The sequence below is a fragment of the Oncorhynchus nerka genome, linkage group LG20 (genome assembly GCF_034236695.1).
Source record: "Oncorhynchus nerka isolate Pitt River linkage group LG20, Oner_Uvic_2.0, whole genome shotgun sequence".
NCBI classification, from domain to species: domain Eukaryota; kingdom Metazoa; phylum Chordata; class Actinopteri; order Salmoniformes; family Salmonidae; genus Oncorhynchus; species Oncorhynchus nerka.
This window is the reverse complement of record NC_088415.1, coordinates 43,246,664-43,259,232: the sequence shown is the minus strand read 5'-3', so window position 1 is coordinate 43,259,232 and position 12,569 is coordinate 43,246,664. Positions and strand designations below refer to the sequence as shown.

The 12,569-nt window shown below is 45.0% G+C and overlaps 1 protein-coding gene across 1 annotated transcript in view; it reads right to left on the bottom strand.

Moving 5' to 3' along the window:
• The window catches only part of cacnb3b (calcium channel, voltage-dependent, beta 3b), a 71,686-nt gene extending 61,072 nt beyond the window's left edge, over positions 1–10,614 (bottom strand). Inside the window, exon 1 of the mRNA XM_065006060.1 lies at positions 10,431–10,614. Within this exon, the coding sequence (XP_064862132.1) occupies positions 10,431–10,614 (184 nt within the window). The remainder of the gene's footprint in view (positions 1–10,430) is intronic.
• Between the last annotated feature and the right edge of the window lie 1,955 nt (positions 10,615–12,569).

Genomic DNA, 12,569 nt, shown 5'->3' with positions numbered 1-12,569 from the left:
TGAGCTAGGCTGAAACGCCGGCATTTTGGAGCTGCCTTACTCAAGAAAACAAAAAAGAGACCATGTTTGTATGCAGATTTATTAACCCAATGATGTAAACTGATATGTGACACGTAGGGTTGCAAAGGGTCGGAAACTTTCCGGTAAATTTCCAGATTTTTTTCTGAAATTTTCCATGGTAAATTAAGACCGGGAATTTGAGGAATTTAGCTTAAATTCATCAAAAAAGTTAGCTTTTTGTGGGATACTCATAAGGCAATTCTAGGTATTGTGTCATATTTTGGTTAAACTATCCCCAATTCAATGGAATTGCAACCCTCTGCATGCACAGTGCATTCTTCCATCACATGTGCAGTGTGCTCTTCCATCACATGTACAGCTGATTCTCAAGATCTTGCACACTAATAAGATGCTATTGAGCTCACACTACTACACTGTCTGAGCCAAGGACTACATGCTTTGTGGTAAGTTTTGACTACAATACATGTTGTGGAGAATATATTGTATATGACATACATGATTTATTGTTAACTAGTAAATAGTAGCCTACAGCAAAGTGTGTTTAAATAATTTCTATCATGTTAACAATTTCTGCTAGTTAGTTTTTGCTACCATGTGGGTTTTTAGCTTGCTTGAGCCTGCTAACTGAGGAGTGTTAATTCACCTGTTTCCATACATGTTTCATTTTAAAACATCTATCTTACAAAGCAGTTGTTTAACTGTTTTTACTACTCAACTATTTATCTGTACATGAAACTGTATTTAAAAAATCTAATCTTCACAGGAAAATACCACGGCCCTATCTGATGTGTGGAGACATTTCACTGCAGCTAGAAGGAAAAGCTGTGTCCATTTGCTAATACTGTGCCAAATCATATTTGAAGAATGCAACGAAGATGCAGAATCATCTGGCCAAGTGCATAAAGTTCCCTCAGCGCTCACAACAAGCAACCTCTGACAAAAGTCCCTCTACTTCTATTCGAGGTGAAAATTATGAATCAGCCACCTTATCGATAGCAACAGCTCATGGTCCTCCTGGAATCAGAAGTTTTTTTGACTCAATGGAAGAACGTAGTCTGAGAAAGGCTGATGAATGTCTTGCTCGAGCTGTGCATGCAACTGGTTCACCTCTGATGGTAACAGGCAATGTGTATTGGAAGAGATTTCTGAATGTTCTTCGCCCAGCATACACCCCTACAACCAGACATGCTTTATCTACTCATTTGCTAAATGCAGAGTTCAACAGAGTTCAAGTGAAGATCAAGCAAATCATAGAGAAAGCAGACTGTATTCCAATCATCTCTGATGGGTGGTCGAATGTTCGTGGGCAAGGAATAATTAACGACATCATCATCTCCACCCCTCAACCAGTATTCTACAAGAGCACAGACACAAGGGACAACAGACACACCGGTCTCTATATTGCAGATGAGCTGAAAGCAGTCATCAATGACCTTGGACCACAGAAGTTATTTGCACTGGTGTCAGACAATGCTGTGAACATGAAGGCTGCTTGTTCTAAAGTGGAGGAGTCCTACCCTCACATCACACCCATTGGCTGTGCTGCTCATGCATTGAATCTGCTCTTCAATGACATCATGGCACTGAAAACAATAGATACACTCTACAAGAGAGCCAAGGAAATGGTTAGGTATGTGAAGGGTCATATAGCAGCAATCTACCTCACCAAGCAAAGTGAGAAGAATAAGAGCACCACATTGAAGCTGCCCAGCAACACCCGTTGGGGTGCTGTTGTCATCATGTTTGACATGGAGGGGAAGGAGTCTCTCCAAGAAATGGCTATATCACAGTCTGCTGATATGGACAGCCCAATCAAGAGGATCCTCCTGGATGATGTATTTTGGGAGAGAGTGGTAAGCAGCCTGAAACTCCTGAAACCTATAGCAGTAGCCATTGCACGGATTGAGGGAGAGAATGCCATCCTGTCTGATGTTCAGACTCTGCTTGCAAATGTAAGAGAAGAAATCCGTACTTCCTTGCCCACTTCACTGTTGCTCCAAGCAGAGGAAACTGCAGTTCTGAAATACATCAAAACGTGTGAAGACTACTGCCTGAATCCCATACACACCGCAGCGTACATGTTGGACCCCAAGTATGCTGGCAAGAGCATCTTGTCTGGTGCAGAGATCAACAAGGCATATGGTGTTATCACTACAGTGTCTCGCTACCTTGGCCTGGATGACGGCAAGATTTTTGGCAGTCTGGTGAAGTACACTTCCTAGCAAGGGCTTTGGGATGAAGATGCAATATGGCAGTCGTGCCAACATATCTCATCAGCCACCTGGTGGAAGGGACTTTGTGGATCTGAGGCTCTTTCCCCTGTTGCCTCCATCATCCTCCAAATCCAACCAACATCAGCCGCCTCAGAGCGCAACTGGTCCTTGTTTGGGAACACACACACCAAAGCACGCCACAGGCTGACCAATACAAGGGTTTAAAAACACGTGGCCACCTGGGCAAATTTGAGGCTTTTTGAGCCTGACAACGAGCCTTTCCAACAAGGTTGGAAAGTGACAGTGAAGATGAGGCCTCAGAGTCTCATGTTCAAGAGGTGGACATTGAGGAGGGGAGGACAACCAAAGCTTTAGTTTGTAGACTATCATTTTACAGATGTATGTTGAAAACGTTTTTGGGAGATGCGAAGGATCATTTGGGATCATTCAATATTCCCTTTCTTTTGTTGTTCAGTGAAATCATCCCATGTGAAGAGTCAACTCATTAAATTAAAGTTTAATTCGTAACTAAATAGTTAAAAAAATATATATATTGGAAGGATTTAATAATTTGCAATTATGTCTACTTATGATAAGGTAAAAGGTTTATGTTTCTGTCTCCATATGATATGGTAAATATATCCAATGCAAAAAAACATCTACATTTAAATTGTATTCATTTTAATTTGCAAATATTTCTGTGAATTCCCATATATTCCCGTTAATTCCCATGGAGTTTCCACCTCTGAATATTTCCCAAAATGTGCAACCCTAGTGACATGTATTAAGGCCAAAATAACATGCAAAACAGGCAAGCCCCCCCCCCCCCCCAATTCTTATAATTTTTATCTGCAGATAATTAAATTAGTACAATACAGTATGTTACATTTGGTATGGTTACATAAGACTGATGGTTACTTAAGGCAAAAAAATATGAAAGTAGGGTGGTTGGTCGGAGTGGATAGGTAGGCGTATAACGTGAATGTCTAGCAACCACAAGGTTGTGAGTTCACAAAGGTAGAATTTGAACTAATTAACAACTTTCCCGCTACTTACTACTTTTTAGCTACTTTGCAACAACCTAGCCTGTTAGCTAACCCTTCCTCGAACCTTAACCCTAGCTAGCCTTTCTCCTAACTCTAACCTTAAAAGGATAAACATTCAACATTGGCCATGGTGTGTAGCCTATAGCTTGTTTTAGATAAATGTAATCATCAAATATTGTAAGAACTTTTATTGTCTGCTTATATGCCCCCTTTATTTATCCTACAGTTCTGAATTGGTGTACAGGAAGAATACTGTAAGAACGGCCCATGTTCTGAATTCTCATCTCAATCATTCTTTGCTTCACAGAAACTTGGCTCACTCGAGACACGCTGTCAGGAGTCGGTACAGCCAGCTGGTTTCTTCACGCATTGCGCCGACAGAAACAAGCACCTTTTTGGTAAGAAGAGGGGGGTATGCCTTATGATTAACGGAATGTGGTGTGATCATAAGAACATACAGGAACTCAAGTCCTTCTGTTCACCTGACTTAGAATTCCTCACAATCAAATGTAGACCGCATTATCTACCAAGAGAATTCTCTTAGATTATAGTCACAGCCGCATATATCCCCCCCCAAGCAGACACATTGATGGCCCTGAACAAACTTAATTTGACTCTATGTAAACTGAAAACCACATATCCTGAGGTTGCATTCATTGTAGCTGGGGATTTTAACAAGGCTAATCTGAAAACAAGACTCCCTAAATTCTATCAGCATATCGATTGTGCTACCAGGGCCGGTAAAACCCTGGATCATAGTTATTCTAACTTCCGCGATGCATATAAGGCTCTCCCCCACCCTCCTTTCGGAAAAGCTGACCACGACTCCATTTTGTTGCTCCCTGCCTATAGACAGAGACTTAAACAGGAAGCTCCCGTGCTCAGGTCTGTTCAACGCTGGTCCGACCAATCAGATTCCACGCTTCAAGATTGCTTCCATCTCGTGGACTGGGATATGTTCCGCATTGAGTCAAACAACAACATTGACGAATACGCTGATTCGGTGAGCGAGTTTATTAGCAAGTGCATCGGCGATGTCATACCCACAGCAACTATTAAAACATTCCCAAACTAGAATCCGTGGATTGATGGCAGCATTCGCGCGAAACTGAAAGCGCGAACCACTGCTTTTAATCAGGGCAAAGTGACTGGAAACAAGACAGAATACAAACAGTGTAGCTATTCCCTCTGCAAGAAATCAAACAAGTTAATCGTCAGTATAGAGACAACATAGAGTCGCAATTCAACAGCTCAGACATAAGAGGTATATGGCAGGGTCTACAGTCAATCACAGATTACAAAAATAAAATCAGCCCCGTCGCAGACCAGGATGTCTTGCTCCCATATAGACAAAAAAACTTATTTGCTCGTTTTGAGGACAATACAGTACCACTGACACGGCCCGCTACCAAAACCTGGGCCACCATTGTTCCTGTTCCCAAGAAAGCTAAGGTAACTGAGCTAAATGACTACCGCACCGCACCGTAGCACTCACTTCTGTCATCATGAAGTACTTTGAGAGACTAGTCAAGGACCATATCACCTCCACCCTACCTGACACCCTAGACCCACTCCAATTTGCCTTCCGCCCCAATAGGTCCACAGACGATGCAATCACAACCACACTGCACACTGCCCTAACCCATCTGGACAAGAGGAATACCTATGTGAGAATGCCGTTCATCGACTACAGCTCAGCATTTAAGACCATTGTACTCTCGAAACTCGTCATCAAGCTTGAGACCCTGGGTCTTGACCCAGCCCTGTGAAACTGGGTACTGGACGTCCTTACGGGCCGCCCCCAGGTGGTGAGGGTAGGTAACAACATCTCCACCTTGCTGATCCTCAACACTGGGGCCCCACAAGGGTGCTTTCTGAGCCTTCTCCTGTACTCCCTGTTCACCCATGACTGCGTGGCCATGCACGCCTCCAATTCAATCAACAAGTTTGCAGACAACATGACAGTGGAAGGCTTGATTACCAACAACGACGAGATGGCCTACAGGGAGGAGGTAAGGGCCCTCGGAGTGTGGTGTCAGGAAAATAACCTTACACTCAACGTCAACAAAACAAAGGAGATGATCATGTACTTCAGGAAACAGCAGAGGGAGCACCCTCCTATCCACATCGACGGGACAGTAGTGGAGAGGGTCGTAAGTTTTAAGTTCCTCGGCGTACACATCACGGACAAACTGAATTGGCCACCCACACAGACAGCATGGTGAAGAAGGCGCAGCAGCGCCTCTTCTTCAACCTCAGGAGGCTGAAGAAATTCGGTATCACCGCCTGGTAGGGCAACTGCTCCGCCCACAACCGTAAGGCTCTCCAGAGGGTAGTCTGCACAACGCATTACCGGGGGCAAACTACCTGCCCTCCAGGACACCTACACCACCCGATGTCACAGGAAGGCCATAAAGATCATCAAGGCCAACAACCACCAGAGCCACTGCCTGTTCTCCTCGCTATCATCCAGAAGGGGAGGTCAGTACAGGTGCATCAAAGCAGGGACCGAGAGACTGAAAAACAGCTTCTATCTCAAGGCCATCAGACTTTTAAACAGCCACCACTAACATTGAGTGGCTGCTGCCAACATACTGATTCAACTCCAGCCACTTTAATAATGGAAAAATGTATAAAAAAATGTATCACTAGCCACTTTAAACAATGCCACTTAATATAATGTTTACATTACTCATCTCATATGTATATACTGTACTCGATACCATCTACTGCATCTTTGCCTATGCCGTTCTGTACCATCACTCATTCATATATTTTTATGTACAGATTCTTCATCCCTTTACACTTGTGTGTATAAGGTAGTTGTTGTGAAATGGTTACTGGGAACGTGATGAAAGAAATGTAAGCTAAAATACATCATTTTCATTTTCTCTACTGACATTTCACATTCTTAAAATAAAGTGGTGATCCTAACTGACCTAAGACAGGGATGTATTTTTCTAAGATGTACGCAAACTTTCGACTTCAACTGTAGCTGCTAGGAGGATGTCATGCCATTGGAGGATTGGGTGAGTGACTGACTTTTACCCCTCATATTGTTTTTTTGGTGGATATACATACACAGCTAGAGATACAGGTGTCATTTGGTTAGCTAGCAAGAACTTGAACGACTGTTATCCATTTAGCATATCTCTTGTGTTTGCAAATTCACTCTGGCTATCTACTCCAGTTTCAGAGCACTCTCGTCAGAGCGCAGAACAACTGATGAATTTACGAATGCGCAACAAACGCTGAATATGTAGTTAGTCAAGAACACTCTAGATAACATGTAAACAGCCTAACTAGCTCTGCTACTGCGAGTAACATATGAGGTGTTCTCTCATTTGTGTCTGGAAGTAGCTAGCTAGCAAGCCAATTAACTTGGGTGCTTGGTTAGGACAAGCATGCATTGGCAGGCAAGCTGCAGAAGGACGAGGAGGCTACAATTCCCCATCGTTTATCAGTACAATTTTGAGAGGGTTTATCTAATGTTCCTTCGTTAGATTTTAGCTCATCTTGCTCTGGCTAGCATCAGTTGTTGATCTTGTTGTTAATGATGTGCATAACTGAAGGAGATAGAGCCTACCTTTTCATGGTTGTTTGATCAATAGGACTGTAAAGTTCCCATATGTAACAGGACTCCCATGGTGTTTACATATTTACAGAAATCCATTCAGGTGTAGTTTGTGGCTTTTGGTGAATGCATTCTAATGATCTAAAGTCGCGCTGTTGTGTGTAATGTGGCAAATGGTTTGTTTGTATATGTAGCTCTGTAGCTACTGTAGCTCTGATTGGCTGTAGGGCACCGGTCTCTTTGGACTCCGGCCCTTTTTGTAACAAAGATGCAGGGGGTCAGGAAGCAGGTGCAGATGGTGAGTTTAATAATAATGAACATAGAGAGATCCAAAACAAGAGAAGCATTTGGACAAGAAAACAGAACCAATACTGCCTGATGACTGAGGTTGGTGAGTGTGTCTAAAATGAGAGGGAGGGATTTCTCAGGGTTGGATATGTAGAGCAAGACATCATCCGCGTAAAGCGAAATCTTGTGCTGCAGGCCGCCTGCAGAAACACCCATAATACTTGGATTGCTCCTTATCAGCTCTGCCAGAGGCTCCGCCCCCAACATGTAGAGCAGGGGGGACAGCGAGCACCCTTGTCTTGTGCCCCGTTCCAGAGGGAATCTGTCAGAGTTCAGTCCATTAGTAGTCACCATGGCATTTGGATGAGAGTATAGTGATTTGATCCATTTAATACAATTTTGGCCCATATGGAACTTTTCTAAGGCTGAAAACAGAAAGCTCCTCTCCATCCTGTCAAACGCCTTCTCAGCATCCAGTGAAGCCAGCAGGACAGGGGTCTTCTGTACGTTTACTTGATCAATAGAATCAAAAAGACAGCGAATGTTATCAGAAGAGTATCTGTCTCTAATAAAGCCAGTTTGGTCCGCTTTTATTATTTTGGGAAGAAGAATGTTTAGTCTTTTGGCGAGCAATTTGGTAATTATTTTATAGTCGAAATCCAACAAGCTTATGGGCCGGAAGGAAGAGCAGGATAGGGGGTCCTTGTCCTTTTTGAGCAACACTGTAATGCGAGCTGTGTGCATTGAGTCTGGGAGAACTCAGTTTTTGCAAAAATCCTCCAGCATTGGCATGAAGATAGGGCTGAGCTGGGGCCAAAAAGCTTTGTAGAACTCTCTGGGGAATCCATCTGGGCCTGGGGACTTATTAGGTGGCATGGAGGTAATTGCCTCCAGGATCTCCTCAGGAGTGAAGGGGGAGTTGAGATATTCGTGGTCGGTCTCTGATAGTTTAGGTAGCGAGATTCCCTCTAGGAAAGAGTGGAGTTCTGCCTCCATGTGTTTTCTCCCAGAGGTATATAGTTTGCAGTAAAAATCATGAAAAGTAAAATTGATCTTTTTTGGGTCATATGTGACCTCGTCCTCTGCTGTTCGGATAGCCATGATTGTACGCTCTGACTGCTCCTTTTTTAATTGGTAAGCAAGCAATCTACTGGGCCTATTGCTATACTCATGGTATTTCTGTTTAGTAAATAACTTTTTTTAATCTCCCGAGTGTAGTCCAAATTCAGTTTGGCTTTGGCTGCTTTAAGATGACTCCAGGAGGTGCTGTCTGGGGATTGTTTATGTATTTTTTTCACAGGATTCCAGCTCCCTCTCAAGATCTAGCCTATGTGCTTCCATTGCTTTTTTCTTAGAGGAAGCATATGCGATTAGATGACCTCTTGGGGTGGCTTTAGCAGCGTCCCACATTGTGGCCGGAGAAACAGGATAATCTTTGCTGTCTTGTGTGTAGTTGTCTATCCATGTAGTTACCAATGTATGGAACGCTTCGTTTGATAGCATGGAGGTGTTGAATTTCCAGCTCTTTGACCTCGGGATGTTTTTGCAGAGGTCAAAGCGGAGGTGGACAAAGGCGTGATCTGAAAGTGCTATGGGTCCGATTGTACATGTGGCTGAATTTATGAAACTCTTTGGGATAAAAATGTAATCTACACGTGAGTAGGTGTTATGGACATTAGAGTAGTATGTATAGTCCATAGATGAGCTATTAGTCTCTCTCCAGATATCTATCAGTCCCATCTCTTTAGTAAGAGAGTTCAACATCTTTGCAGATCTAGGATTTGTGGTGGGGACTTGAGATCATTTGTCTAGGGTTGGGTTAAGGGTACAATTAAAATCTCCGGCCACCACGGCAAAGGAAACACAATACTCATTGAACAGGGTTATCATTTTTTACATGAAGGCAGGAGTATCTGTGTTAGGGGCATATATGTTTAAGATAGTAATTGGTTGACCATATAGTGACCCAGTTATCAAAGTAAATCTCCCCTCCGGATCAGATATGTTTTTGTCAATTATGAATGGAACATTTTTATGGATAAGTATGGCTGTGCCTCTACTGTTTGATTTGAAAGATGAGAAATACACCTGTCCCACCCAAGCTCTGCGGAGTTTGGCATGTTCAGCATCACAGAGGTGTGTCTCTTGTAATAGCGCGATGTCTGCTTTTTCTTTTTTTAGAGCACATAGTATCTTTTTCCGTTTTATTGCATGCCCTAGACCATGGCAGTTCCATGTCAATAGATTTAAGGTACTAGTCATCGTCATCGAACAGTAATCAAACTTTAGTGCAAGTCATCACTGGGTAAAAGTGGATAGTAGTTACAGCTGCGTTCAACATAAAAGGAAAATAAATGGTGTACATAAAATAATAATCTCTGAACACCCCAGCCGAGTTCCCAAACAACTTGACGCATCCCATTGGATCTATTACCCCCCCCCCCATTGGATGGCTATAATGACATTTAGCGGGGCGGGTGGGTCTTTGGATATCGGCTATATGTTGTCTTACCTCCTTTAATAATAGCATTAATCACATTTAGTCATTGGTCCGTTTCTCATTGACCAGGATTGTCTTTCAAAAAATGTTTTGCCTCTTCGGGAGTTTTGAAGTGTCGCAAGGCTCCTTGGTGAAGAATCCTGAGCTCGTTTGGGTATTTCAATCCCCTGAAGATGCCTCGGTCAATTGAGTATTTCTTCACTTCGTCAAACTCTCAGGGATGCTTTCGGCGTATTCCAGCTGACAGGTCCTGGTGTAAAGTGAGTTTGGCGTTTCCCACTGTGATGTTGTTGTTTTTCGCCGCCTGTAGGACTCGTTCCTTGTCGGTGAATCTCAGGAAACGTATGGTGATTGGGCGCGGTGGTTGTCTGGCTGCTGGTGGGGGCCTCAGTGCTCGGTGAGCTATTTTGAGTTTTATGGGCCTATCGGTGGACAGGTGGAGCCACTCGGGAAGTTTGTCTTGCAGGTAGCGGATCAGTGGCATGTTTCCCTCTTCCTTTTTGCCCAGATTGAATAGAACACAATTATTCCTTCACCCCTGTTTTCCAGGTCCTCTGTTTTCTCTTCCAGATGCTCTATTTTCTCTTTAGCATATGCTATTGTTTCCATGGCATCCGTCAATAAGTTTTCCATGGATAGGATTCGCTCCTCTGCCTCATCCAGGCGCCCCGCGTTTATAGTTATCTTGTTGTTGATGTCAGGCAAAGCGTTTTCCAGGATTGTCACCTTGCCCCGTATCGCACTGAGCTGAGAGTTAATGGCATCTAATTTAGTGTTTAGTTCTGTACGTTGGGATCTCAACTCAGAAAGGATGTCTTCGACAGAGTGCGAGGTTGGCATTCGTTGGGCCTCGGGGGAGCGGGTCCTCTTGCTCCTGGCGCTAGCTTTTTCTGAAGACAGCTTCTTCTTGGAGGCTTTTTCCGTCGCTAATGCTCGAGTCTGGGTAAAAATGACGCCTTTTGTAGCCGCCATGACTTTTTTTTACTAAAGCTAAATGAGTTTGAACTTGGAGTGGAGGTAAGATTAGGAATTGGAAACTACTTGTGCGGAGCTCTTAGTTCATGCGGCCATCTCATTCAAGGGTCACGTGATCCCCCCACCTGATCTTTCTGACAGCGAACGATGCGCTGGAGCCTCACATGGGCGGCCTTCCACATCTCTGGAACCACTCGTCAACTGCAGGGCCAAGGTCTGGCTCGGAGCCAAGGCCAGCTGATATCACAGGACGCACTGGAATGGAGTCAGCCCGGTGGAAGAGTGACAAAGTGAATTCTGGGCATATTCCGCTCAGGGAAGGAATCCCCAGCTCCTGGTTGGTTCTCTCCACCTGCCCGTTAGACTGAGGCCGGTACCTGTATGTGAGGCTGACCATGGCCCCCAGCTTTTTCGTATAGGCTTTCCAGACCTGCAATGTGATTTGGGGACCACAATTGTAAAACAATGTCTTCCGGCATCCTGGTCCCCAGGCGGTGATTCTCATTTTTAACCAGGATACGGTGAGGTTATGGAGTTGGAGCCACGGTAGGCCGTGGATGATTTTGTGTACGGGTGTGGTGAGGAAGAAGAGAAGGCTTTCCTGGTGCTTGGGTCCCACGGTGATGGTGAGTGGTGCTGTGACCTGAGTATTGTTGCTGGATCCTAATGGTCATATATCCAGAGCTTCGAAAGGAAAAGGAGAGGAGAGCGGGTATGAAGTTATGTTCAGGGGGGAGGCAAGGACCTGGTCAACAAAGTTCCCAGAGGCACCAGAGTCCACTAGAGCTGTAGAGCCAACAGATGAGGGACAGCCAGTCAGTAAAATTGAACCCAGAAAGGGTTTGGCGGAAAGAGATAAAATACTCAAGCCTATCCTGGGAGATGGAAGGTCTGCTCTAGTGGACCCCGGGTTTTGACGCACCGGGCACCGTTGAAGCTGGTATCCCTCCTGGCCACAACAGGGTCAGAGCCCCAGCTGTCTCCGGTGACGCCGCTCTGCCGCGGTAGGTGTGTGGCCCCCACCTCCATGGGTTCAGGCTTTGCCTCAGGACAGCCAAATGAGGAAGGCGAGTGACGAGGTGGACACAGGCGCTCGCTCCCGAAGAAGGTTATCCAGACGGATGGCCATTGAGATATGAGCATCCAAGGATAGGTTGTCATCTCGACATGTCAACCTCCTCGTGCAGTCCACTGCGGAATAGAGTGGAGCGCCAGCTCATTCCATCCGCTGGAGGCTGCCACCGTCCGAAAGCGGTCTGGGCACCCTGCTGGGGTTTAAAATGTCGCTCAGCTCCCTTCCTGCCCTCTGGAAGATGATCGAAGGCCCTGAACAGAGCCATGAACGTCTCATAGGAACCCACTCCAATGCCTGTGCGGTCAGCAGGGAAATGACCGTGGCAAACTTCAACCGCTCGGGGGTGGGGGCTCCCGTCTGATAGGCAAAATAGTGAGAGCATTGGAGTAGGAAGCCATGAAATTTTGATGGAGTACCATCATACTTCTCTGGAAGAGAAAGTCGGGCATCACTGACCTGGGCGGACGGCTGGGTAGGCTAGGGGAAGACCCGTGGTAGGAGGCCCTTCGTCAGAGGTATGGAGAACCTCGCCGGTGGTGTCGAGGCGGTGGAGAACGAGGAGGACCTCATTCATGGTAGTACCCAGTAGAGCCAGCTGGTCGTGGTGTTGGTTGGGTAGATGACCCTGTTCCTCGACCATCTGGAAGATGGTGTAATCATCTGCTGCTTCCATAATTTCTGAGGCAGTATTCTGTAACAACGATGCAGGGAGTCAGGAAGCAGGTGCAGATGGTGAGTTCAATAATAACAAACATAGAGCGTTATAAAACAAGAGAAGCGTCTGGACATGAAAACAGAACCAATACTGCCTGATGACTGAGGTTGGTGAGGACTATATTAAGGGATAGTAATCAGGGTGGTGATGAAATCCAGGAGT